General features: G+C 54.4%; 2 protein-coding genes across 2 annotated transcripts in view; both read left to right on the forward strand.

The window, feature by feature from the left end:
* Positions 1-3,767, forward strand: part of ERCC6 (ERCC excision repair 6, chromatin remodeling factor) — a 30,586-nt gene extending 26,819 nt beyond the window's left edge. Inside the window, 3 exon segments of the mRNA XM_070751470.1 lie at positions 894-1,065; positions 2,121-2,226; positions 3,198-3,767. Coding sequence (XP_070607571.1) covers positions 894-1,065; positions 2,121-2,226; positions 3,198-3,605 — 686 coding nt within the window. The 3' untranslated portion in view covers positions 3,606-3,767.
* Positions 3,768-19,883: 16,116 nt separating this feature from the next.
* DRGX (dorsal root ganglia homeobox) overlaps positions 19,884-23,306 on the forward strand; it is a 30,449-nt gene continuing 27,026 nt past the window's right edge. The window contains exons 1-3 of the mRNA XM_070751889.1: positions 19,884-20,102; positions 21,282-21,379; positions 21,512-21,613. Coding sequence (XP_070607990.1) covers positions 20,069-20,102; positions 21,282-21,379; positions 21,512-21,613 — 234 coding nt within the window. The 5' untranslated portion in view covers positions 19,884-20,068. The remainder of the gene's footprint in view (positions 20,103-21,281; positions 21,380-21,511; positions 21,614-23,306) is intronic.

Consider the following 23,306-nt stretch of genomic DNA (forward strand, 5'->3'; position numbering starts at 1 on the left):
GAGCTAGGGATTCCCCAAGCGCGCGCGCTTTCCCCAGCAACGCGCGCGCGGTCGGGACTCCCTAGCTCGGCTCCCCAGCTGGGAAGCGGCCCCAGCAACAGCGAGGGCGGGCGGGCGGTGCCCGCACGCTTGGGGACATCGCAGCTCCGCTCCCCAGCTGGGGAGCCGAGCTAGGGAGTCCCCATCGCGCGCGCGTTGCTGGGGAAAGCGCGCGCGCTTGGGGAATCCCTAGCTCCGCTCCCCAGCTGGGAAGCGGCCCCAGCAACAGCGTGAGCAACGGGGTGGGCGGGGCGCGAGCAACGGGGTGGGCGGGCGAAGGGCGGGCGGCAGTGGAAGCAAAAACACCATCTGCGCAAGCGCAGAAGGTGTTTTTACTTCCGCACCGCTACTTCGCTAAAAATCGATCATCGCGTGGGGTCCTGGAACGGAACCCTCGCGATGATCGAGGGTTCACTGTATATATATATAACACATGGAAACTGAACGGAAGAAATAAAAAACTAGGGGGCTGGAATTGAAAAAGGAAGAAGACCAGATATCGTTCCCCTTCTTTAAAGGCAACGAATAGTTGACATTTAGGGCCCTTTGTTGTTGTTTCCTATGAATAGTTTTGTGGTGGAGAAAATATTTTTTTTTAAAAACTCCCAGAATCCCTCAGACAAGGAGATGCTGTGTGTGGGGGGATTCTGCCCCATTTTGTTCTGGGGCAACTGGCAGTCTTAGGTTCAGAAGTCGGTGGACGTTTCCTAGGAGCAGAGCAGCCACGGTTGAAGCAAAGCCACCTCGTTCGCGTCCACTCAGGCTGAAGGGAGGGGGGGGGAGAGAGAAAGAGGGGGGTGGGCTGGCTTCTCAAAAGCTCTCCCTCCCTCCCCTCCCTCCCCTCCCTCTCCCAGGGATCCACAGCATCATGAAGCATGACGCCATCATGGAGGCCTCCAGTCCAGATTTTGTGCTGGTGGAGGCGGAGGCCAGTCGGGTGGCCCAAGACGCCCTGCGAGCCCTGAAGGTCTCTCGGCAACGGTACCGGGGAGCCGCCTCCACTTGGGCCGGAGGAGGCCCAGCCAGGTCAGAGGGAGCAGCCCCCCCCCCTCAGTTCTGGGGGTCCTTTTCACTTTCCTTTGGACGGTTCATTGCAAGGCAGGACCGTCTTCAGGGGGAAGGCGAGCGGCCAGCCCGGTGGCTCCGACCCGTGCTTCTTGCCAAAGTCCGGCTCTGGGTTTCAGCCGTTGTGAAAGGGACACAGAGCTTCAGTGCCTGAAAGGAAAGATTTCCCCGGGGGCCCACGGAGGACCCCCAGAAGGTTGACGGGCGAGCCCCCCTCCCTTCCTCTCGCTTGTCTTGACCCTGTCCTGTGAGAGGAATTCCTGACCTGTGGCCGTAATAACCCTTCCTTCATGCTTTGAGGGGGGCAGCGTCTCCTTGTGTCCAAGTTAATAGGACACAAGGCTCGTCAGAAGTTTAAATAGTCCCAGTCCCAAAACAACCTTATGTATAAGTTGCAGGACAGCAGAATATAAGATGTGGATGGCTGACCAACCTCTTCTTGAAAACTCCCAGTGTTGGAGCATTCGCAGTTTCTAGTGGCAAGCTGTTCCACTGATTAATTGCCCCCACTCTCTGGAAATCTCTCCTTAGCTCTGAGCTGCTTCTCTCCTGGTTTAGTTTCCGCCCTCAGGAGCTTTGGGGGATAGGTGGGGCCCTCCCTCCCTCTCTGTGGAAGCCCCTCAGATCCTGGAAGGCTGCCATCGTGTTGCCCCTTGTTCCTCTCTTGTTAGGCTGGACGTGCCCACTTCCCACAAGCAGTGTGACAAAACGTTGTGTGTTTCTGCGTGGGAAGAAGAAGAAGGGCCCTCGGGGGAGGGAGGAGGGGAGACGCGCTGATCGGTGGAGTTTGTGGCTGGTGGCCGCAGCAGGGGGGGGTGCGGGGAGTCGGCCTTCCTGCATTTCGCTTGGCCCTCTGTCCTCTGTCTATGCGTATGCCTTGCGATGCCGTGCGGTCAGTTTGTGACGGGCGTCTCCCTGGCTAAGTCTTCAGAGAGGGGCGGCATACAAATCTAATAAATTATCATTATCATTATTATTATTATTATTATTATTATTATTATTATTAATTATTCCAGGAGCAGGTTTGGCCAGAAGAGGAACCCGAATTTCACGACGTCACCGTCTTCCTCTCCGGCCTCAGGGGGAAAGGGCAAGCGGACGCGCGAGCAGCTCATTGTGAATGTAAGGGAGAAGCCCCCTCCCCATGGGGGGGAGGGTCACACGGTCGTTATCCACCCCCCACTCCGGACGGCCAGTCCCGGCCTTTGCCTTGGTTTGCTTGCTGCACTCCACTTAATGCAGGGGGTCTCTGCCATTCTGATGCCAGGACCCCTGAATCGTGTTGTGGTGACCCCCAACCATAAGCCTAGCGCCAGTTCTCCCAACGGAGCTTGAAGCTGATTGGCAGGAAGGTCAGAGGGACACGCCCACTGGAAACGCCTGATTGGTCGGACTGCAAAAAATATCTTCCAAGGCGCCAGAATAGAAGCTTTAGTCCCTAACACTGTGGGAAATTTGTCCCCCCCCCCCCATGGTCTCAGGCGGCCCCTGTGACACGGTCATTTGAGCCCCCCAAGGGGGTCCCCTCCCCCAGGTTGAGAGACCACTGGCTTAGTTGCCCTTTGCCTTCCGCTGTGGCCGCCTGCTGGATGTGCCTTTTGGTCAGTGTGGCTACGTCTGCAGCCATTGATATCCCCCTCCTCTCCCCCCTTCACACGTCCCTCGAGCCTCAGTTCCCCCGGAAGGAGAAGAAAGGGGTCCTGGGAGGTCCACCCTGGGCACCTTTTGGGAGCCCTGCCCAGGTCCCATGGGGCTGCAGGAGTCTAGCGGCCCTTGTGCCCCCTCTGACGGTGCTGCTCCCTTGGTAGGCGGGGGCAGTGGTGGGGGGTGGAGTGACACGCTTGCCCCTCACGATGTTCTCCTTAATATGTGGGCAAGCGTGCCAAGGGCCCTGAGAAGAAGAGGCCATGATGACCGCATCCCTCCCCCCCAAAAACAACCTTCCCGGATCACAGAGGGAGCTGCCCCGCCCTTGGGACACTGGCCTCACGTGAATCGAGGGGCGGGGGGAACACCCCTTTTCAGCCCCTTTTATATTCTGTGATTCTGCAAGGACCCCTCCCACCGCTTGGCTTTGGGGTTTTTGTTCGCAGGAGGGCGAGAGAGAGCAGGGCGAGCCGGCCAGCGGTGGCCTTCCTCACCCGGGCGGAGTGGCCCCCTCGAGCGCGCTGGACTCCTCCTCGTTGCTGGCCCGGATGAGGGAGAGGAACCACCTGACCAGGCCCCAGCAGCGGGGGCAGGATCCGGCCGAGGGGGGTCTCCAGCCCGGCCCCCCCGTAGCCACCCCGCACGACGAGCTGCTCTCGGACATCCGCAGCTTCCTGGCCTTCCAGGCGCAGCGGCCGGGCCAGGCCAGCACCCAGGAAGTCCTGCAGGAGTTCGGCCCCAGGCTCAGCGTGGAGCAGTCGTGCGTCTTCCGGGAGCTTTTGAGGAGCCTCTGCACTTTCCACCGGCAGCCGGGGGGCCAAGGGGTCTGGAGGCTGAAGGCAGACTTCTCCTGACCGCCCCCTCGGGGCCTTTTCAGCAGCCTCGCTGCGTCTCCTCTCCTACACAGAGGGGGCGGGGGGGGGGGAGTGGAAGGGCCGGCCGGACGCTCGCTTCACCTAAGGGGCTTTCTAAGGGGCTCCCTGCTAAGCCTTGCAATAAAACCGTGTCTAAGTAAACGATGCCTGAGAGCAGCATTGCAGGGAGGGGCCCCGGGCTGAGAAACACCAGCATCACCGAAACATGTGGTCTGTAGGCCAGAGAGGTTCTGGCCCCAGAGTGGACGTTCCTCACTCGCCTGCTTTACCCAAGAACCCGAGAAGAGCCCTGCTGAGTGGGGCCCCAAGTCCCTCGACTGCAGCCTTCTGGGTCACACACACAGTGCCCCCCCCAATGGTCCGTGGGGACCTTGAGCAGAAAGAGAAGGCAAGACCCCCTCCCTTTCCCTGGACCCCCAACCAATGGGACCCAAGGGAACCCTGCCTCTGCCCCAACCCACATAGAGGCGGCACTTGGACATCTGCTTCAATAACCACCATGGATACACTCGGCCTCCCTGAATCTGTCTCGTCCTGCCTTGAAGCTCTGCAGACTGACAGCTGTCACGGCCCCTTCTGGAAGGGAGTCCCATCAACCCTGGGTGAAGAAGAAACATTTCCCTTGATTTGGCCTCACTTTCCTACCCATGAGCTTTAGGGGTGGGGGGCTCATCCTAGTATTGTGTGATAAAGAAAGTGATTTTTCCCTATCCACCTTTTCTCTCCCATGTGAGATTTTAGGCCCTTCACTCAAGTCCACCCTTCAACGCTTCCGTCTCTCACGGCTGAAGAGACCCAGGCCTTGCAACCTGGTTTCATAAGGGAGGGGCTCCGTTTCCTTGACCATTCTTGTGGCCCTTTTTTGCACCTTTTCCAGTTCCATTCTATCTTCCTTGACCAGAACTGGACACAGGACTCCAAGTGGGGTCTCACCATCGATTGGTACAGAGGCAATACAACACTTACTGACTTATTTTCGATTCCCTTCCTAATAATGACAACGTTTGGTTTTGAGATTGTAATAACAACAGACCTCTTGACATTTTGGGAGCTAACTGGCCTGCTAGGTATTTAAGAGTTTGTCCTGGTTGTAAAAATAACACAACTTTATATGGACCAAGTGGTAAGAAAATCCTGGAGAATGGAGGACTTTGAACCCAAAGCCCCCTCCCCCCTTACTAGAGTTGAAGACGGGGCCTCATTAGCACATTTAGTACCGCCAGAAATATCATACAAGTTTTTATTTTGGAGGACTTTCTCTTTTCCCCCAAGAGGTGGCCCTTACTGGAGGGAACCTTTAAAAAAACAATTGCGTAGCTTTCGATAGGAGAACATTCTCCTCATATTCAGTGGAGGAGTTTAAGCTGTGAGCCTATAAAATACAAGCAGCTTCTCCCCTCGGCCACCTTTGTCTTGGCCTGCAGACCCTCTGAGGCTCCCTCCTCTGTTGAATCCACACCACCTCCATGTGCCTGTCACCCACCCAGAGAAAACTCCAGGGGGCCTGCTGAGAAAGCAGGAGAGGGGACCCGTCTGCGAAGGCCCAGGCCAGGAGCCAACGTTGCCGGTTAATTGACTTGGGATGGAGGTGGTGGCAGTTTTGAATGACAGGACAGACCCTCCGCATCTCTTCCATCTCGGTGCAGCTGGGGATTTGAGAATGACCAGGGTTTCATTCAAATGAAAAGACTGCTGCGTCACAGAGAGTTTGCAGCAAGGGGCCCTCGCGTCTTTTGGGTCTGCAGGCCTTCAGCCGAGGAAGGTGGACCCCTGATGACGCCCCCCATTCACGTTCTCTTGGGGGTCTTCCTCTCCACTCTTATTTGATCCGATATCTGTATCAGACCGTCCCGTTTGTGTGGGCCCCTCTGGCTGGGTTTACAGATAAAATAGGTGATGTGCTATAGTTAAAAACCAAGTTTGAAAACAGAACAATGGCAAAGTGAAACGGCAGAAGAGGAGGGGCTTCTAACCCACGAATGACCCCCACAAGGGCCAGGCCTTCGTCCAGAGAATGTGCACCAGAATCTGGCATGGTCCTTTCCGGGAAAAGGCATGATATGACTGCGGTTGGTGGCACGGTCACCCGGGCCTTTGGCCTTGGCAAGGCGTCTTTGGTGATGACCGTGAGGGTGGACGGAGCCTCCCTAAGTGGCCGCACTCAGCTCACGGGTCAGGCTCCCTGTCTCGGCACCCACCTGAACAGGTTCCTCATTTATAAGGCTAAAAATAAGGGGGTGATAATATAAACAACTAAAACACTTGTCCAATGGCTCCTCCTGGGTCCGGGGAGGCCTGGCCCTCTATAATTTTTATTCATGGCTTGGATGAAGGAGGCGAGGAACAGCCACCATTAAAATCGGGCCTGGTACAAGACAGAATTGTTCAACATTTCTTCAGTCAGTTAAATAGCCATAGCATCTACACTTATATACGCCCCTTCCCAGTGCTTGGACATCCCTCTCTAAGCGGTTTACAGAATTGGCCTCTTGTCCCCCCCAAAATCTGGGTCCTCATTTGACCCACCTGGGAAGGGCGGAAGGCTGAGTCGACCTTGAGCCGGTGGTGGGATTGGAACCGTTGAAAATACCGGGTGCGAATCACAGGATTAAAATCAATGGGGGGGGGGACACGGTGCAGTTCTCCCGGAGGGATACTACAAGCAGAGACTGTGGCGCTTGGTGGCCTCCCTCAAAAGGATGAAGGAGCCGGGCGGGAGACTGCAGGGGGAGAACAGGGTGTAATCAAGGATAATGTGCAATTAACAATGGGGCCGTGTTTAATCAAGGATGATTTGCAATTGGCATCAATGGGGCCGCATGTAATTAAGGGTGTGATGACGAGAGAGTATTTACATGGCCAAGTCAAGGGAGAGAAGAAGATGGAGGAGAAGGATAACAACAAAGAACCACAGGATGCCCGTGGTCAAGCAAAGTGGTTGTTAAAGTGGGTCACACCCAGGTTTACCATCTTTTTTGTCCCGGTTCCCAGGAGCAGTTGTCGGTGCCCATCGTGCCTTTGAATACTGACCATCACTAACCAACTGGCTGTGCGTTGAGGACTAGCTGCACACACCTTGCTTTTCATTCTGCGGGGTTCCCCCCCCCCTTTCCTGTGGGCGGGAGGGAGGGAGGGGTCTTGCGCAACGGAGGCAGAAGTGGGGCTCTTTCCCCCGTGGGTCCCCACGTGCAGCCTGTGAAATGACCGATGAAATGTCATGCAGACCCCAATATTGGCAGCCAGGCGTTGCACCCGCTGACCCTTAGGACAATCGTAGGATGTGCAGAGTTCGACAAATCCACAATTGAATTAAATCAAAAAAGAGGATTCGGAATTCTCTGAGGTTTGGAACATGTTTTATCAAGGGTTGGAAAGAAAGAAAGGAGGGGGGGGGGAGATCTATAATTGCATATATTTATAAATACGATTGCAAAGGAAAACAGTTATTTTAAGTTGACAAATGTATGTATAAGGATAAGTAAGGAATGTGGATAACGTATAAACATATGTACATTTACTGATGGCTAAGTAGACAGACAAGAGCTGTAAAGGAAATACAATTTAACAGGACTCTATATAAACCTAAAGTGAAAGTCAGGACAATTTGCCATAGAGAGGTCATAAGAGGTGTGGTGTGGTGTATGGGATGGGTTTGTTTTGTATTGTCTATATTTTTCTATTTCAATATTTTAAATGATTTTTCAATATTTATACTTAATAAAAGTTATTTTTTTAAAAACCCTGCCCCGCAGACCCTGGGAAGTGGGGCTGCTCTTTTCTTTGGCCTTCTCGCTTTCTGGCTCTTGGGCCCTGGGGAAGGAAGACCCCCCCCTTGAGTAAGAGAGGGGGGGCTGTGGACGGGAGGAGACCGAAGTTTCTTGCACGAAGGTGGGTTTGCACTACAGTATAAGAAGGGCTCCTTCCACGGGGAGGGGGACCGGAGGCTTTGGGAACTGACTTTAAAAGGGTGGGGGGGTCTCCTTGGGGGTTGGGGGCAGGAGACCTGTAATTGGAGGTGGTCCATAACTGAGCAGACTTGCAGGTCCTCTTCCAGCAGGTGGCAACCACAGCAGGGCGAGCGGCCGCCTGGCTCCACAAGGGAAACGGTGAGGGGGGGTGAGGGGGGGACATTCAGGGTCGGCGTGGGGAGCTTCGTCTGGGGCGTCCCAGGGATTGGTTGGTGGGGTGCAAGAGAAGGAAAAGGAAAGTGGATGAGTCCAAATATGTGTGTGTGTGTGTGTGTGTATATACATGCACATCTATCCCTGGTCACGGCTCCGTTCGCCTTCACCCACGGTTCTCAGGAAAGTCATAGAATTGCTGCACCTGACATATTCTTGATGTAATTTAAGCTTTTGTGAAAAACTGAGACTCGGCACCTGACCGGGGGCCACTTCCAGATAATTTTTTTTTAAAATAAAACCTTTCAAAATCCTGCAGCAAACACTGCTTCTATTTACTAGGGCTGCAAAAAACTTTAATTCTGAGATTCAATTTAAAACCAATTTGGTTCAAGTTCCAAATTGAATCAGTTCCCCTAATTGAGTTGGAAAGGCGAATTGGAGGCTGTATTAAAGGAGAGATTGTCCTCCATCTGAGTCCGTGGCTGGGGAGGGTCGGACCCATCTTGGTCAGTTATTTGCACCAAAGAATCAAATTAAATGCCTCGATTTTCCTAATTGATTCGGATGCTTAAATTGGATTAGATTGATGACCAACAATCAACCATTGGATTCAGATCTGAGCAAATTCATGCCTCCCAATATGTAATTACAGAGCGGGGCTCCTCCCCAGCTGCTTTCTCCTAAAAGCTTAAGCGCCAGGTGAATGATGCTTCTGCTTTCTCAGCTCTGCACAGGAGCATCGTGTGCATGTATGTTGAATAATGTGCACCATACGTTTAATAATCCTTTTGTGGATCTTCCCTCCGCCCCTTCTGTCTTCCAACCAACCCCTCTCTGCACTGGGGGGTTCAGGAGGGAGGAGGGGGGTTAAGAGGGGAGAGAATTTCAAGGAGGTCGCAAAACAACGAGGCCTTTCTGGGTCACGGCCCAAACCTCCTTCATGTTGTCGACCGAGTTACATTGTGTCTTCTGCCCCTGGAGCATCTCTTGCACCTTAAGACGAAGCGAAGTCGGACGGGGCAAGAGGTCCCACCTGGCAGGTCTGTGCAGGAGCACCAACTCTACGGCCAGGTTACACGGACGGGATCTTAATGTACCTCTGGACGTCTGTCTTCAATAATTAATAGTAATTCCTTAGATTTGTATGCCGCCCCTCTCTGAAGACTCAGGGCGGCTCACAACAACAATAAACAATTTAGTACGAATCCAATAATTAAAAAACTGAAGCTAAAACCTACTATTATCTAAAAACAGTCAATACTACCCAATCATACCACACACAAATCTTACTAGTCAACAGGGAATACATCAATTACCCCATGCCTGGCAACATAGGTAGGTCTTCAGAGTCTAGCGGAAGGCGAAGAGGGTGGGGGCAGTTTGAATCTCCAGAGGGAGTTGATTCCAGAGAGCAAGGGCCACCACAGAGAAGGCTCTTCCCCTGGGCCCCACCAACTGACATTGTTTAGTTGATGGGACCTGGAGAAGACCTAATCAGCCACTGGGATTCGTGCGGCAGAAGGTGGTCCCGGAGGTATTGTGCTCCGATGCCATGTAGGGCTTTATAGGTCATTACCAACACTTTGAATTGTGACCGGAAACTGATCGGCAGCCAGTGCAGGCCGCGGAGTGTTGCAGAAATGTGGGCAGATCTTGGAAAGCCCATGATTGCTCTCACGGCCGCATTCTGCACAATGTGAAGTGTGCAAAGACTCTTCAGTGGTAGTCCCACGTAGAGAGCATTGTAGTAGTCGAACCTCCAGGTGATCTTTCTCCCTCTTGTTCCTTGTTCTTGCAGCCCAAGAACCCAGGGTGGGTGTTTGTCCCTTCTGAAGCGTCTGCCCTGCCCCACGGCCCCCCTTTCCCACCTGCCCTTACACGCTCCAAGGCAAATGTGTTGGTCTTTCTGATTTATTAATGGGATGAAGTTTACTCGGCACTCTGCTTATGCTCAAGGCCTCCAGCCGCCTCGCCTCCTGAGATCGTCAGCACTCACCTCAACTGCTCTATTATTATGACTGTCTCTAGAGCTGGCCCGGGGGGGGGGGCATGAAGCAGGGCCCCTCCCACCACTGACATAATCCCTTTATAGGCGTGGATCTTTAAATGCTGGTTTCCACTATTTATGCCAGAAACATGAAGATGTTTAAAAATCATTTGATACAATTAGAAGACGGCAGCTGTGGCTTCTTCCTGTGCTGTACTTCAGTTTTAAGTCAGGTTTGCTAAAGCCTAAATTCCTAATGTGGTAGGTGTCCCAAAAACCTCCCTCTGCAGTGCTGGGCAACCAGCCTTTTCCCTCCTGGGGGGCGGGGGTCTCAGGGTCCGTTTCTTTGGGGGCCCCACCAGGGTCGTGCTTGGACTCCAGGGGGCCGGGGGTGGCCCTGGGCAGCTCAACAATGGATAAGAGACCAAAACTGAATGCAGGACTCTAGGTGTGGTCCAGCTAGGGCTTCGTAGAGTGGTCTTGGCACCTCCCTGGTCTTGGAGTGTCTCCCTCTGTTGATGCAGTTTAGGATTGGGTTGGTCCATTTTGCTTCTGCCGCTGCACATGGGCTGCTCCTATTTAGTTGGTTGTCCACCTCTCGCGGTCACTGCTATTGGATCAGGGAGCTGTGTGCAGCCCTCCCCCCCAGCTCCAATTTCCCTGGCAGTGGCACCACGGGCCAGTCCCTCGGTGTTTCCAGGGCCTCCCCCTGGGCCGGTTCTGGTCTCTGGGCCTTGAGTGTGTCACCCCTGCTCCAGGAGGGTGGGTTTTTTTAAGAGGGACTTCATTGTCTCCTGCAGAGCTCGGAGTAGAGGGATGGGGAAAACAGGTGCAATTAAGACATTGTGCGTGTTGATTATAAATAGCACATCACTTGCCCACTCTAGGCAAAAATATTCACGGCCAAGTCCCAGCCTTCAACAGCACAACTGTAAATTACCATTTTTTCCACGCACCACACGGCATCCTCTCAATATGCCCCATTAAACACTAATAATTAAAACAAAATATATTGGAATTGTTTATCCTGAACTGTGCAAGGAAATGAAGTCCATAATAATGGGGGGAGTGGGGTGAAAAACATTCCACCTAAATTTCCACCAGTCCAGCTATTTATAAGTTTCTGCAGCCCAAAGAACAGAACAAAACAAGGTGATTAATTCGCAGCCAACTTTGCAAACTGAACCAGCCATTCAGAGGTTTTCAGGAAACTGCAGGTAGGAAACATTAAAGAGGAAATAAGTTTTTAAAAATTGGGATCGACCCAAAAAGAAAAGAAAGAAGAGAACCAAAAACTTAGCAAACTGAAGGTGTTGGCAGGGGGGGGGAAGGGAAGGCGAGAGGTGACCCGTCCCTTGGGGCTCTCCAGGAGGGTTACCCGGAAAGGAAGGTTACAAGGCCCGCAGCTCCCCTGGGGAACGTTCGCGGGGGAAGTTGGTGTGACTATTGTGTAGCGGGAAGAGTGTTGGAGGGCAACGGAAGGAGGAAGCTCCTCTCTAACCTTCCCCACAAGGCCAGTTGATGACCTCCTGACCCCCGGCCCTGCCCGTTCTCTTCTGCCGGCCTCCCGCCACACGATAGTCACACCACCTTCCCCCGCCAACATCCCCCGCGAGAGCTACGGGCCTTGCAACCTGGCTGTTCCGGGTAACCCTCCTAATATATGGACGTTGTAGCCCTCCTGTTGGAGACTCCATCTTGCCTTGGCCAGGCCGGCCCTCTCCCCTTTCCTTTGTTGAGCCTGGGATGCTGCGGAAAGGTCTCCTCCAGGTGACCCAGGACGCCCTTCCTCCCAAAGAACCGTCCAGCGCCTGGACTTCCACTCCGTTGGCGGTTCGGTCCTTGGTCTTTCTCATCTTCTGGGACTATTTCAGTGTGAGAAGCCTTCTAACCGACAGCACAGGCCACTACCGGTAACTGATTCATCACCAGCTTTCAATCCCTTTTCCTTGGTAGGATGATCATGATGGGATGAAGCCCTTTCTCTCCCACTCCCTCATTTTAGCCCCATTCCCTCCATTCCCGCGTCAGTGGGTTGTTCCTATAAAAGCAAAATGAAGTCAGGAGAACGGAGGGCCCCTCCTTCAATTGCCGGGCATGGCTAAATTCGGTCAGGATAATTATCACCATATTCCTCAAGTGAAAAAATACTGTAAATTGGGAAGCCCCCCCCATTATGCAATTAGCTGGGTTTTTTTAATTAAAAAAAACAACTTGGTTTTTTTGAAATCTATGTAAGTTTGTCCCATGTGTTTTGTTATGGATTAACTTTAGACTGTGTTGAAGATAAAGATATATTTTTTAAAAAGCCTCTTTAGCCTATGTCCACATTTGGGTTGAAACTGGTCAGCTCTAGAAAGCAAAATACAATTCCTGTACAATACAGGCGCCCTTGATTTACAACCACAAAAGAGCCCAAAATTTATGTTGCTGAGCAGGACAGTTGCTAAGCAGGTTTTGCCCATTTTACAACCTGTTGTTGCCTTTCTTCTAAATGAGTCACAGCAGATGCTAAATCAATAGCCTGGTCATTAGGAGAATCCCCTCCCCCCCATGGTCTAGGTCCCCAAAGTGGATTGTGTGGCCTGGGGACACGGCAACCGTTACAAATGCGAAGCGACTGCCAAGGATCTGAACTTTGATCCCCCCTGATCCTTGGGATGTGGCTGTTAATGTCTGAGCAGAGTCATCCTTGTCTCCCGAGGTTGCGCACACACAGAAACGTTTAGATTGTGATGGGTTGTGAATAACCACTCAGCCACACAGAGATGCACTAACTGGGATTAAAGTTCACTTTGAGAAATAACATCTTCAGATAAACAGTCTAAAGTCACACACCTAATAAGTCAGAATAACAATGCAAATATTACCAACTCCAAAGCCTTTCTCATCCCTTGTTGGCTTTGTCATAGTCAGCAAACAAAGACATCAGGCCTAAACACACTTTAGCTGCAATGTGTGACTACAGTACAGAGAGATTGCAGAGACATTGGAGAGCAAAGCTATCTGAGTAGCTTAGACAAAGAGAAACAGAGAGGGTGACTCAGAGAAAGAAGCTATAAACTCTAGCCCCCTCTTGTGGCAGTCTGCAACACCTGCAGCCAGTATATTGCCAACCCAACAGTTATGGACCGAGTCCTAACAGTGGCAGAGGTCGTAACTGTGAAAAAGGACCTCTTTGTTCAGTGCTGTTGTAACTTTCAAAGGTCACTAAGTGAACTGGTGTAAGTCGAGGAGTATCTGTACTTTCCCTCTTTCTAGTGACTTAATTATTAGATTATAATTCCCGGGCAAGGAGTGGCACAGAATAATATCTTGATCACAACTATCCCGGTTTGGTTTAGTTTAGTTTAGTTTATCATTCATTCATTATTCATTTATTTATTTATTTACATCTATCTATCTATCTATCTATCTATCTATCTATCTATCTATCTATCTATCTATCTATCTATCATCTATTTATCTATTTGACTTCTATGCCGCCCATTGGTTGGATTCGTTTAATTCATCCAAATGACCTACATGACTTGTTTTTACCTGGGGCAGCTGATTGATCCTGCAGGGCAGGCAAGGCTGGGGAGACACCCCCCCCCCGTATATGCCCCCCTCCAGGGGCTCTCTAGCAAGGCAGCCGAGCTTTGAGCTTCAGCTGGTCCTCTTGCCCCTCAGGCCCTTCTGCAAGCGGAGGCTTTCTCCGGCCCCTGCCAGGCTGCCCTGACTGCCCCTCCTCCAAGTAGCCTTGCTAGGGAGGCTCCACCGGATTGCAGCCTTTGGTGGCCTCCTCGGGCTTCAGGCTGTGGCCACGGCCGTCAGGCTTTGCTTGCTCAGTTCGGGCAATGAGGATCCTTCCAGTTATGCTGAATGGGAGCATAGCATCCCCTGAACGCAACCTGTTCTGGGTTGTTACTTTTTTAAATTGCCAACTATCCGTCCAGAGAGCAGAATGGACAGAGGCCTCATTGCCGGCTAATCTGGGCCACTGAGAGAACAGAGCACAAAGAAGGACCAAAACTGGGGGGGTCAGTCAATAGCAAGAGCACCTAGACGTATCTACCGCTTCCCAGGGCTTTTCCAGCGCTCTCCAAGAAGTTGACAGAGAGTCCGCCTCTTGCCCCCAACCATCTGGCTCCTCATTTGACCCACCTGGGAAGGAAGGAAGGAAGGAAGGAAGGAAAGAAGGAAGGAAGGAAGGAAGGAGAGTGAAAGAAATAGCAATAGCATTTAGACTTATATACCGCTTCCTAGTTCTTTTCCAGCCCCCTCTAAGCACTTTACAGAGAGTCCGCCTCTTGCCCCCAACCATCTGGCTCCTCATTTGACCCACCTGGGAAGGAAGGAAGACTGAGTCCACCTGAAGCTGGTGGTGAGATTTGAACTGCTGAACTACAGCTAGCGGTTAGCTGAAGGAGCCTGCAGGGCTGCCCTCTCTGACCACTGTGCCAGCCCGACTTCTCTGCTTCCCTTCTTCTATTCCAATTTTCTTTTTCTTCCTCTATTTCCACACTCCCCACTGCTCCGCTCTTCTCCCCCCCCCACACACCCCAGAAACCATTACAGAAATCGTCCATTTGTCTCCTAATGGCTTATTTGATCAAGATTCCATTATTTCTATTTTCCCTGATATAAAGCCATATTTTTTGTAGTCCACTTTATGGTCCATTTCCCCCCCCCCCAAATTAGAGTTCTATCTTTTTGATATAAAGTAATAGTCAAAAAATCTTTAACTACATCATCCTAATAAAAAATAATCCAATAAACATTTCCTAACAATACAAGAAATAAATTAAACTCAATATCTAAAACGTGGAGGCATCATTAATGTGGCAATCAATCAGGATCTTGAAGAACCGGGTTGGGTAAAGAGGAAAATCCTGGGATGCCAGAAGTATTTGTGTGTGTGTGTGTGTGTGTGTGTGTGTGTGTGTGTGTGTGTGTGTGTGTGAGAGAGAGAGAGAGAGAGAGAGAGAGAGAGAGAGAGAGAGAGAGAGAATGTTCCTGACTTGGCAGCTGATTTCTCCCTCTTCATGAGAAGATTACTCATATTGCTTAATTGGAACAGAACAGAATAAGGGAGTTGGAAGGGTCCCTAGAGGTCTTCTAGTCCATCCCCCTGCTTAGGCAGGGGCTCCTACACTACTTCAGACAGGGGGTTGTCCAACCTCTTCTTAAAAACCTCCAGTGTTGGAGCATTCACAACTTCTGGAGGCAATTTCTGTTCAATGGATTAATTGTTCTCAGAAGAAATTTCTCCTTAATTCCAGGTTTCTCCTCTCCTTGTTTAGTTTCCACCCATAGTTTCTGGTTATGCCCTCCGGTGCTCTTGAGAATAGCTTGACTCCCTCTTCTTTGGGGCAGATATTTCTTTAATTAATTACTCTTCGTGTTGGGGAGAGTGCAATTTCTAGACCTTAGCCGATTTGTCTTTGTGTCAGAGAAATTCACAGCTAAATTTATTTGACAAGCGTCACTGGTGAGTCTTACAGCATTCATTGCCTGGATCCTAACAGTGCCCCCGTTTTAGGATTTGCCATTTTTTCCCCAGGTCATGTGCCAAAAACCCAGTGAGCCAGGACAACAGTTGAGTTGCATTTTCTTTAAATTTCCCCAAAGTTAAATGTGGTCAGAATGATTGCTCTTCCGTGATGGTTTGGAGAATTCCCCCTTCTGTCTTCGTAGGTAGGATGATTTGATCACTCTACTTGGAGGGGGGGGGGGCTAGTTGCCAGGTCTCCCTGATTCTGAAGCCATTCCCTCTGGCCCCATTGCAAGGGGGTTTGGGAGGGCAGCCCTGGCCTCCGATTCCTTCCAGGCGGGTGGTGCCAGCACATGTGCCATAGCATGTTTACTCAGAAGAGATCTCTCGGTCTTTGATATGAGACTTACTCTCAATCAAATGTTGGAAGGGAAGAGCAACCCACGGTACCTACTGCCGCCTATGGTGGCCATGTCCAGAGACAAAAAAAAAATTGGAATGGGATTAAAAATTTGATAAAAGAACAAAGTTCCATCAACAGACGGAAGGAGAGACTCAACCTGGAAACAAGGAGGAACTTTCTGACGGTGAAAGCGATCAACTGGTGGGACAGAAGCTGCCTGCGGAGGTGGTGAAGGCCCCAACACTGGAGACCTTCCAGAGGAGACCGGACTGCCATCGGTCTGGGATGATATATAGGGTCTCCTGCACCATCAGGAGGCTGGACTAGAAGGCCCACGGGGTCCCTTCCAGGACAAACAATAAAACACATGTAGAATTAAAGGCAGAAACACACTTATTAGGAATTAAGAGCCCGGGTGGCGCAGTGGTTAGAGTGCAGCACTGCAGGCTACTTCTGCTGACTGCTAGCTCTAGTTCAGCGGTTCAAATCTCCCCACTGGCTCAAGGTGGACTCAGCCTTCCATCCTTCTCAGGTGGGTCAAATGAGGCCCCAGATGGTTGGGGGCAAGAGGCGGATTCTGTAAACTGCTTAGAGGGGGCTGGAAAAACACTAGGAAGCGGTATATAGGTCTAAGTGCTAAATGCCATTATGCTATTAGAGGACAACATACAAAAGCAAACCATTAATTAATTACCTTAACAGTGGCTAGAGGATCTTTTGCACAGTTAGGAAAAAATGAGAATATACGGACAGAAAATATGGTGATCAAAAATGGTGGACTGTGCAACAATGAGTAGACTTACTTTAGAACTTCAGAACGGTCAAGAAAAAGGATTTTGTTTTGTTGCCTTCATTCCTGCCTAGGAGATGGAGGAGGGGCCCCAAAGCAAAGGAGGGACGGACAGCAACTGGGGTGTGTGTGTGTGTGGAATGAACCTGTTTTGCTTGCACCCAGAGAACTTCTTGGGTGCCTGTCCTCCTCCTCCTCCTTCCTTCCTTCCTTCTTCCTTCCTTCCTTCCTTCCTTCCTTCCTTCTTTCTTCCTTCCTTCCTCTTTCTCCTCCTCCTCCTCCTCCTTCCTTCATTCTTTCTTTCTTCCTCCTTCCACCTTCTCCTTCTCCTCGGAGAGTGGGGCTGCTGCCATCCGGGCTTCTTCCCGGCTGCCGCCCCGGCGTCCTCCCTCGGGCAGCCTTCCCTTCGGGGCCTTGTTCCCTCCACCCGTCGCGGCGGCCGGGGCTGCGGAGGCTGCGGAGGGCCATAAAGAACGACGCCCGGGATGGATCCCGTCATTAAACTGATGATCCGTACATGAAACCAATTAACATTATGAGTCTGTAAAAAAAGGTGAGGGAGAATGGAGCGCAGTCACCTTGGTCTTCCGAGGGAGGGAGGAAGGAAGGAAGGAAGGAAAGAAGGGAAAAAAGAAAAGAGCGCCTCTTCCCTTATAAATCACCAGCCAGTCCAAGCGGGGAGAATCTGCAAATTTGACTAATTGGAAAGTATATTTTACTGCGCGCGGACCGAGATGAAATGGAAACGTTCCGTTACAAGTCTTGGCGGTCAACGACGCTGCTAAATAATAGGAAAATAAAAGCCCCCATAAAAGCCCTAAATAACAGCCGTCGTAAACACTCCACCTCTCCGCCGCTGCGCCGGGCTCCCTCGCCCCCCCCTCCCCAGGAAGAGGCCCCGGCAGGAGAATCGACCCGTCTCGGAGTGGGGGGGGGGGGGGGCTGAGCTGAGCCTGCGACTTCTGGGACCAGAGCGCCCCCCTCCCTCCCTGGAGGAGCCTCCTGACCAGTCCCGTCCCAGCGGCGCTCCCGGAGCCCGGGGCTTCGCAGGGGCCACATTGTAGCGCCCGAGGCCGGGGGACCTTTGCCCGCCCCCTTCCCACGCGCCCCCGGCCTTCCAGCCATCAAGGTCAGCTGCTCCCGGATGTTGAGCCAGCGGCCTGCGCGCAGACCGGACCGGGTTAGAGGAACCTCCCCCCGGTCTTCCGCGCCCCCCGCCCGCCCGCCCGGATGGTTGCAGTTTAGCAGAGGCGGCGAGGCCGCCGGAAAGGGGCCTTAGCAGTGGCGGCTCCAGCGGAAGCTCCGTCCGGTGCAGTTTGTGCCCCGTCGCCTGGGTCGAGCGAGCGAGGGAGGGTCTCCCAGGCGCCTCGGAAGGGAGCGGTCCCCACGCCCAGCCCCGCGCCGCCCCGGCAGAGGCAGCAGAGCGGCCCCTCCCCCGCTCAGCCGCCTTTAGGCCGCTAGGGAGCCTCTCGAGGCCGCTGTCCTTGGTGCTGGACCCGGGGCGGAGGGGCGGGGGAACCGCGGAAGGGGAGAGGCTGCCGGGCCGCCCACTGCCCCCCTCCCGCAGCCCCGGAGGAACTTCTCCCAAGCCCCTCCCCCCGTCGGCCGGAACGAGGCCAGTGGTCAACTGAAAGGCCGAAGCGAAGCGGGGGAACGGCCCGGGAGGCTCTTTTCCGCGCCACCGTCTTGACGGGAGCCCGCCCCGACCAAGGTGCCGCACCCTCCGCCCTCCTCCGCCCGTCCAGGGAGGCGCCGGGGAAAAGGAGCGCCGCGGCCCCCACCGCCCCGGGCTTTGCTCAGCCAAACGGGACCCGCTCTGACCGCCGCAAATCCGCCGCCCCCAATCCGGGCGGTGGCGATGCCAAGGAGGCCCTGCTCGCCCGGACCCCCGGCTCCTTGTCGGGCTGCCAGTCTAGAGCAAAACCCTCCTTCGCCTCCCGTTCTTGCGGCTAGCTGCGAGGACAGAAACCTGCACCCAGCACCAGTTCTGGCAAAATGTGTGTGTGGAGGTATTTCACGTGTAATCTTTTGGCTTCTTCCTTCCTTCCTCCTCCTCCTCCTCTTCTTCCCCTTCCCCGTTTCCTAAACCTCCCGAGTGTTAAATCTCGGCTTTCCGACGCTTCTCTCGTGTTCCTCTGCTGGTCCCGGCTTGCAAATTAGCCTTTCAATTCCGTGTTTCGGGAAGCCCCCCCCTCCACCCCCGCACGTCTGGCCTTTCTAACTTTTCCGAAGGGGGAATTGTTCCCCAACCGGAGAGGAAAGTCAGATACATTTATCAACAGTTGTTTGACTGGCATCGCCTAATGCATCTTAAGAGGGTCAAAAAACCAACTTTATTTTCAGTGGCGCATAAATTAATTACACGCATTTAATAACCCAAATATCGTTAGATTCCCCCTTTCAGGCCGTAAAGGCTTTGCGCCAGGGAAGCTCTTAATCGGGCGGGGGACCCGTCGGCAGTGCCGCTATTATGGAGCCTATTAGACCCCCCCTCCCCTTCCCCCACCCACCCCCGTTTGATGTCTTCCGCTCCAATCGGGCGCCCCCCGACCCGCCTGTTCAGCCGGGGGCTTCCGAGCCTCGTGCTCGCCCAGGCTTCGGGGTTGCGCCGCCTCTCCCGCCGCCGGGTCTCCGGTGCGCTTTAAAAGTAATTGCGGAGGGTCCCAGCGCCGCTCGTTTGCAGACGGGAAGCTCGCTCCAACCCGGAGACCCCTTGCTGCGAACCAAATCAAAGCTCGCCGCGGAAAGGCGAGGCGGCTCCTGGAAAGCCTGCCCAATGGCCCATTAGCGCCGCCGGGAAGGAGCGCGCCAGCCCGGCCCCAGTGCCAGCGGCGAAGCCCGCCAGGAGAGGGGCGGGGGCAGGGGCGGGCCGGGAGGCTCCCGAGGGCCCCGGAGTCTCGCGCGCGTCCAAGAGGCCTCGGCTCCGATGGGGCGGCGCGCTCGGCCTCCCCGCCCCTCCCCTCCCCCCCCCCACGGCTGGCGCTCGGGGTGCTGACTGAGAAATGACGTCGGTTCGCGCCCCCCCCCGCCACGCACCACGTGGGTCATTGGGAAGGCCCTCCAGACCTATCCAAGTTCCGCGCTCCTCGCAGCGCCGGCAATAATCAGATTAAGGCCAATTACGCGTGAGATTATAAAAGCGGGCGCGGGGAGCCTGAGTGGGCTGGAAGAAGCGCCGGAAAGGCAGCTGGCCGTCGGCACCGCTCCGCAAAGGCCCGCGGCTGCCCCGACGCCCACAGCTGCCGCCCGGCCTCTCCGCACCGGTGAGTGCGGCCTTTTCCCCCCGGCGGCCGCCTTGGCTGCGTCGGGCAGCGCCGACGGGTCGGGCGCCGTTCCTCAGGCGGCGGCAGGAGGGGTCCCGTCCGCCCGCGAGGCCCCGCTGGGTGGAGGCTCCGCAGGAGAGGGCAGCGCTTCCTCGGCCTCCGCTCTCCGGGAGCCTCCGACGGGGAGGGCCGGAGCTGCACGGGCGCCGCCTCCGACCGCTCTGTTCGGCCGCTGCCGGGCAGGCTGGAGGAGCCGTCGGGGCGAGCCAGGCCGACTCTTCCCTCCCGCGTCGGGCCCGGGCCAAGAGCGGCGCCGTCCGGTCGGGCCAACCTGCCTCGTTTATTCCGCAGCTCCAGCCGCGTCGACCGCCTGCAGCGCCCAGCCAGCCCGGGCCCGGCATGTTCTACTTCCATTGTCCCCCGCCGCTGGAGGGTGAGTGTCCGCGCGCGGCCCCCGCCCTCAGGAGGCGCCCCACTTGCTCGGGCGGGCGGGCCAGGCCAGGCTCCCTCGGCCGGGGCCCTCGAAGAGAAGCGAGCGGGGCGGCCTGGCCATTGGGGAACGGGGTTGGCCTGCCGCACGTGTCTGGCGGCTGGCGGCCCACCAGTTTCCGCCGCAGCCGGGGAGCGGCGCACGGGCGCCGCGAGGCCAAGAGCCCCGAGGCTCCGGCGGCCTCCTGCCGCCCAGCTGCTCCCGCCTCGCTTGGAATCGGCTGGCCCGGCGGCGGCATCCATCTGTGGGACCGGCTGGAGAGGACCCGCACCCGGGGAGGGGAGGGAGGCTGGGCGGCCGAGGGGCGGGAGGCGCTCCGGGGGGGAACGGTCGGCGGGGGCGGGCAGGGCAGGGCAAGGCAGGGGGGGAGGGTCCAGCGGGGTCCAGCGCCGGCTCTGAAAACCCTGGCGGGCAGGAGAGGCTGTGGGCGCCTCCGGGAAGGGGTCTGCGGGCTCTGAGCGCTCCCACCCCAGAGAGCGAGCGGCGTTACTGTGGCTCGGGGACGGCGAGCGCCGCGGAGAGAAGAGGCCGCCGGCCGCTCCTTCAGCTGAACTCGGCCGTCGAAGTCTTTCCGTCTCCGGGCGGGGCGCCTTCGGGCCTCTTTGGCCGCCCCCGCTCGGGCGTCTGTGGGCGAAGGAGGCCGAGGCCGCCCCGAGAATCCCGCAGCACCTGTGGCCTCTGGAGCGGCGCCTCCTGGGGCGGAGAGGCCTTCGGGTCCCTTGGAAGAGGCGGAAGAAAGGCGGCTCCTCCGCGGTGCGCGGGACCCCCGAGGAGACGGCAGGCGAGACCCCCCAGCGGGGAAGCGGCGAGAGGCCGAAGGGCGGCGGGTCGCGGAGCTGGCTTGGACGGGCGGCCCGGGGCTTCCCTTCCTCTGCTCCCACCCCGGCTGAAGCCTCTGGGGCTCTGCCCCCGCTGGCCTCCCCCCTTGCCCGAGCCCAGGCCGACCCTCCCGGAAAGAACGGCGGAGCTCCGGCTTCCTACCGGGGCGACCGCGGCCCCGCCGCCCCGTCCCGAAGCCCCCAAGCGCGCCTGGCCCAACTGAGCGGCCGGAGTTCCGCCCGCCGCCGCCTCTCCGGGGCTCCGTTTCCTTCCTCCGTGTGACGGGCCTCTCTCCCGGCCCAGGCGCCACGGCCTTCGGCGGGCCCTCCACGGCGGACTTCGAGGACGGCTTCCTCCGTCGGAAGCAGCGGCGGAACCGGACCACCTTCACGCTCCAGCAGGTACCGGCTCGGCTCCGTCCTTCCGCGCGGGGTGGGGGGTGGGTGGGCGGGAGGGGCCTGGGCCTAGGCCGGTCGGACGGGGGGGGAGGCCTCCCGGGAGCCCCGCCCGACGCGCCGCTTGTCTGTCCGCAGCTGGAGGCGCTGGAGGCGGTCTTCGCCCAGACTCACTACCCGGACGTCTTCACGCGGGAGGAGCTGGCCATGAAGATCAACCTGACCGAGGCCCGCGTGCAGGTGAGGGCGCCCCCCCGCCCCCCCTCTGTCCCCCCACGCCCGCCCGCCTCCCCCCCCCCTCTGTCTCTCCCGCCCGGCGGCCCCTTTGGCCAGAGGAAAGAAATGAAGCCGATCTGTCATTTTCACGATGCACTTTAATAACATCAACATAATGTGGAATATTAGATTAGGTTGATTAATCGGTCATTCATAATTAACCAGTGATAATGTTCTACACTAATTTGTCCGCGTCTCTGAGGCCCTAAATTACATCAGCGCCGCTCCCCCCAGTTCCCTGCCGGGGAGGGGCGGGAGGGAAGGGGGCGCCTCCGGGGAATGGGGGGCAGGGCGGGGGGGCTCTGGCGAAGCGGCTGTCCGGTGAAGGTGACCGGAGGGCCAAAGCCGCTTGACTTGATCTGAAGAGCCGCCCCGGTCCGTTTCTCGCCAAGCGAGGCTCTCGCCCGGTCTGGAACAAGCTTTGGCCCGAAGAGCCGCTCCGTTTAGAACAGAACAGAAGAGAAAGGAACAAAATGGAATAGAATAAAAAATGTAGAGTAGTGAGAAGAGAACAATAAAATTAGAGAATAGAATAGAATAGAATTTATTTAGAATAGAAGTTATTTAGAATAAAAAATATAGAGTACAGTAGAGAACAGAACAGAACAATAAAATTATATTAGAGAATAGAATAGAATAGAATTTATTTCGAATAAAAGTTATTTAGAATAAAAAATATAGAGTACAGTAGAGAACAGAACAGAACAATAAAATTATATTAGAGAATAGAATAGAATAGAATTTATTTCGAATAAAAGTTATTTAGAATAAAAAATATAGAGTACAGTAGAGAACAGAACAATAAAATTATATTAGAGAATAGAATAGAATTTATTTAGAATAGAAGTTATTTAGAATAAAAAATATAGAGTAGAGAATAGAACAGAAAAGAACAGAACAATAAAATTATATTAGAGAATAGAATAGAATAGAATACAGAATAGAGTAGAAGAGAAGAGAATGATAAAATAGAGTAGTAGACTAGAGAACAGAACAGAATAGAGCAGAACAATAAAATACAGAGTAGGGAATAGAATAGAACAGAACAAAACAGAACAGAACAATAAAATGTACAGAATAGAATAGAATTCTTTCTTGGCCAAGTGTGATCGGACACACAAGGGATTTGTCTTTGGTGCAGATGCTCTCAGTGGACATAAAAGAAAAAGGTACATTTGTCAAGAATCATGAGGTCCAACACTTAGTGATTGTCATAGGGGTCAAATAAGCAATCAGGAAACAATCCATATTAATAAAAATCGTAAGGATACAAGCAACAAGTGACAGTCATAAGTGGAAGGAGATGGGTGATAGGAAGGATGGAAAAATACTAGTAGTAATAGTAGTGCAGACTTAGTAAATAGTCTGACAGTGTCAAAGGAATTCTTTGTTTAGCAGAGTGAGGGCATTCGGGGGAAAACTCCTCTTGTGCCTAGTTGTCTTGGTGTGCAGGGCTCTGTAGTGACGTTTTGAGGGTGGGAGTTGAAACAGTTTGTGCCCAGGATGCGAGGGGTCAGTCAATATTTTCCCCACCCTCTTTTTGACCCATGGAGTCTACAGGTCCTCAATGGAAGGCAGGTTGGCGGCCATTGTTTTGTCCTGCGGTTCTGATTCTCCTCTGAAGTCCGTGTCGGTCTTGTTGGGCTGCAGAACCAAA

Source organism: Erythrolamprus reginae, chromosome 4 (genome assembly GCF_031021105.1).
Source record: "Erythrolamprus reginae isolate rEryReg1 chromosome 4, rEryReg1.hap1, whole genome shotgun sequence".
In the NCBI taxonomy this organism is placed as follows: Eukaryota; Metazoa; Chordata; class Lepidosauria; order Squamata; family Dipsadidae; genus Erythrolamprus; species Erythrolamprus reginae.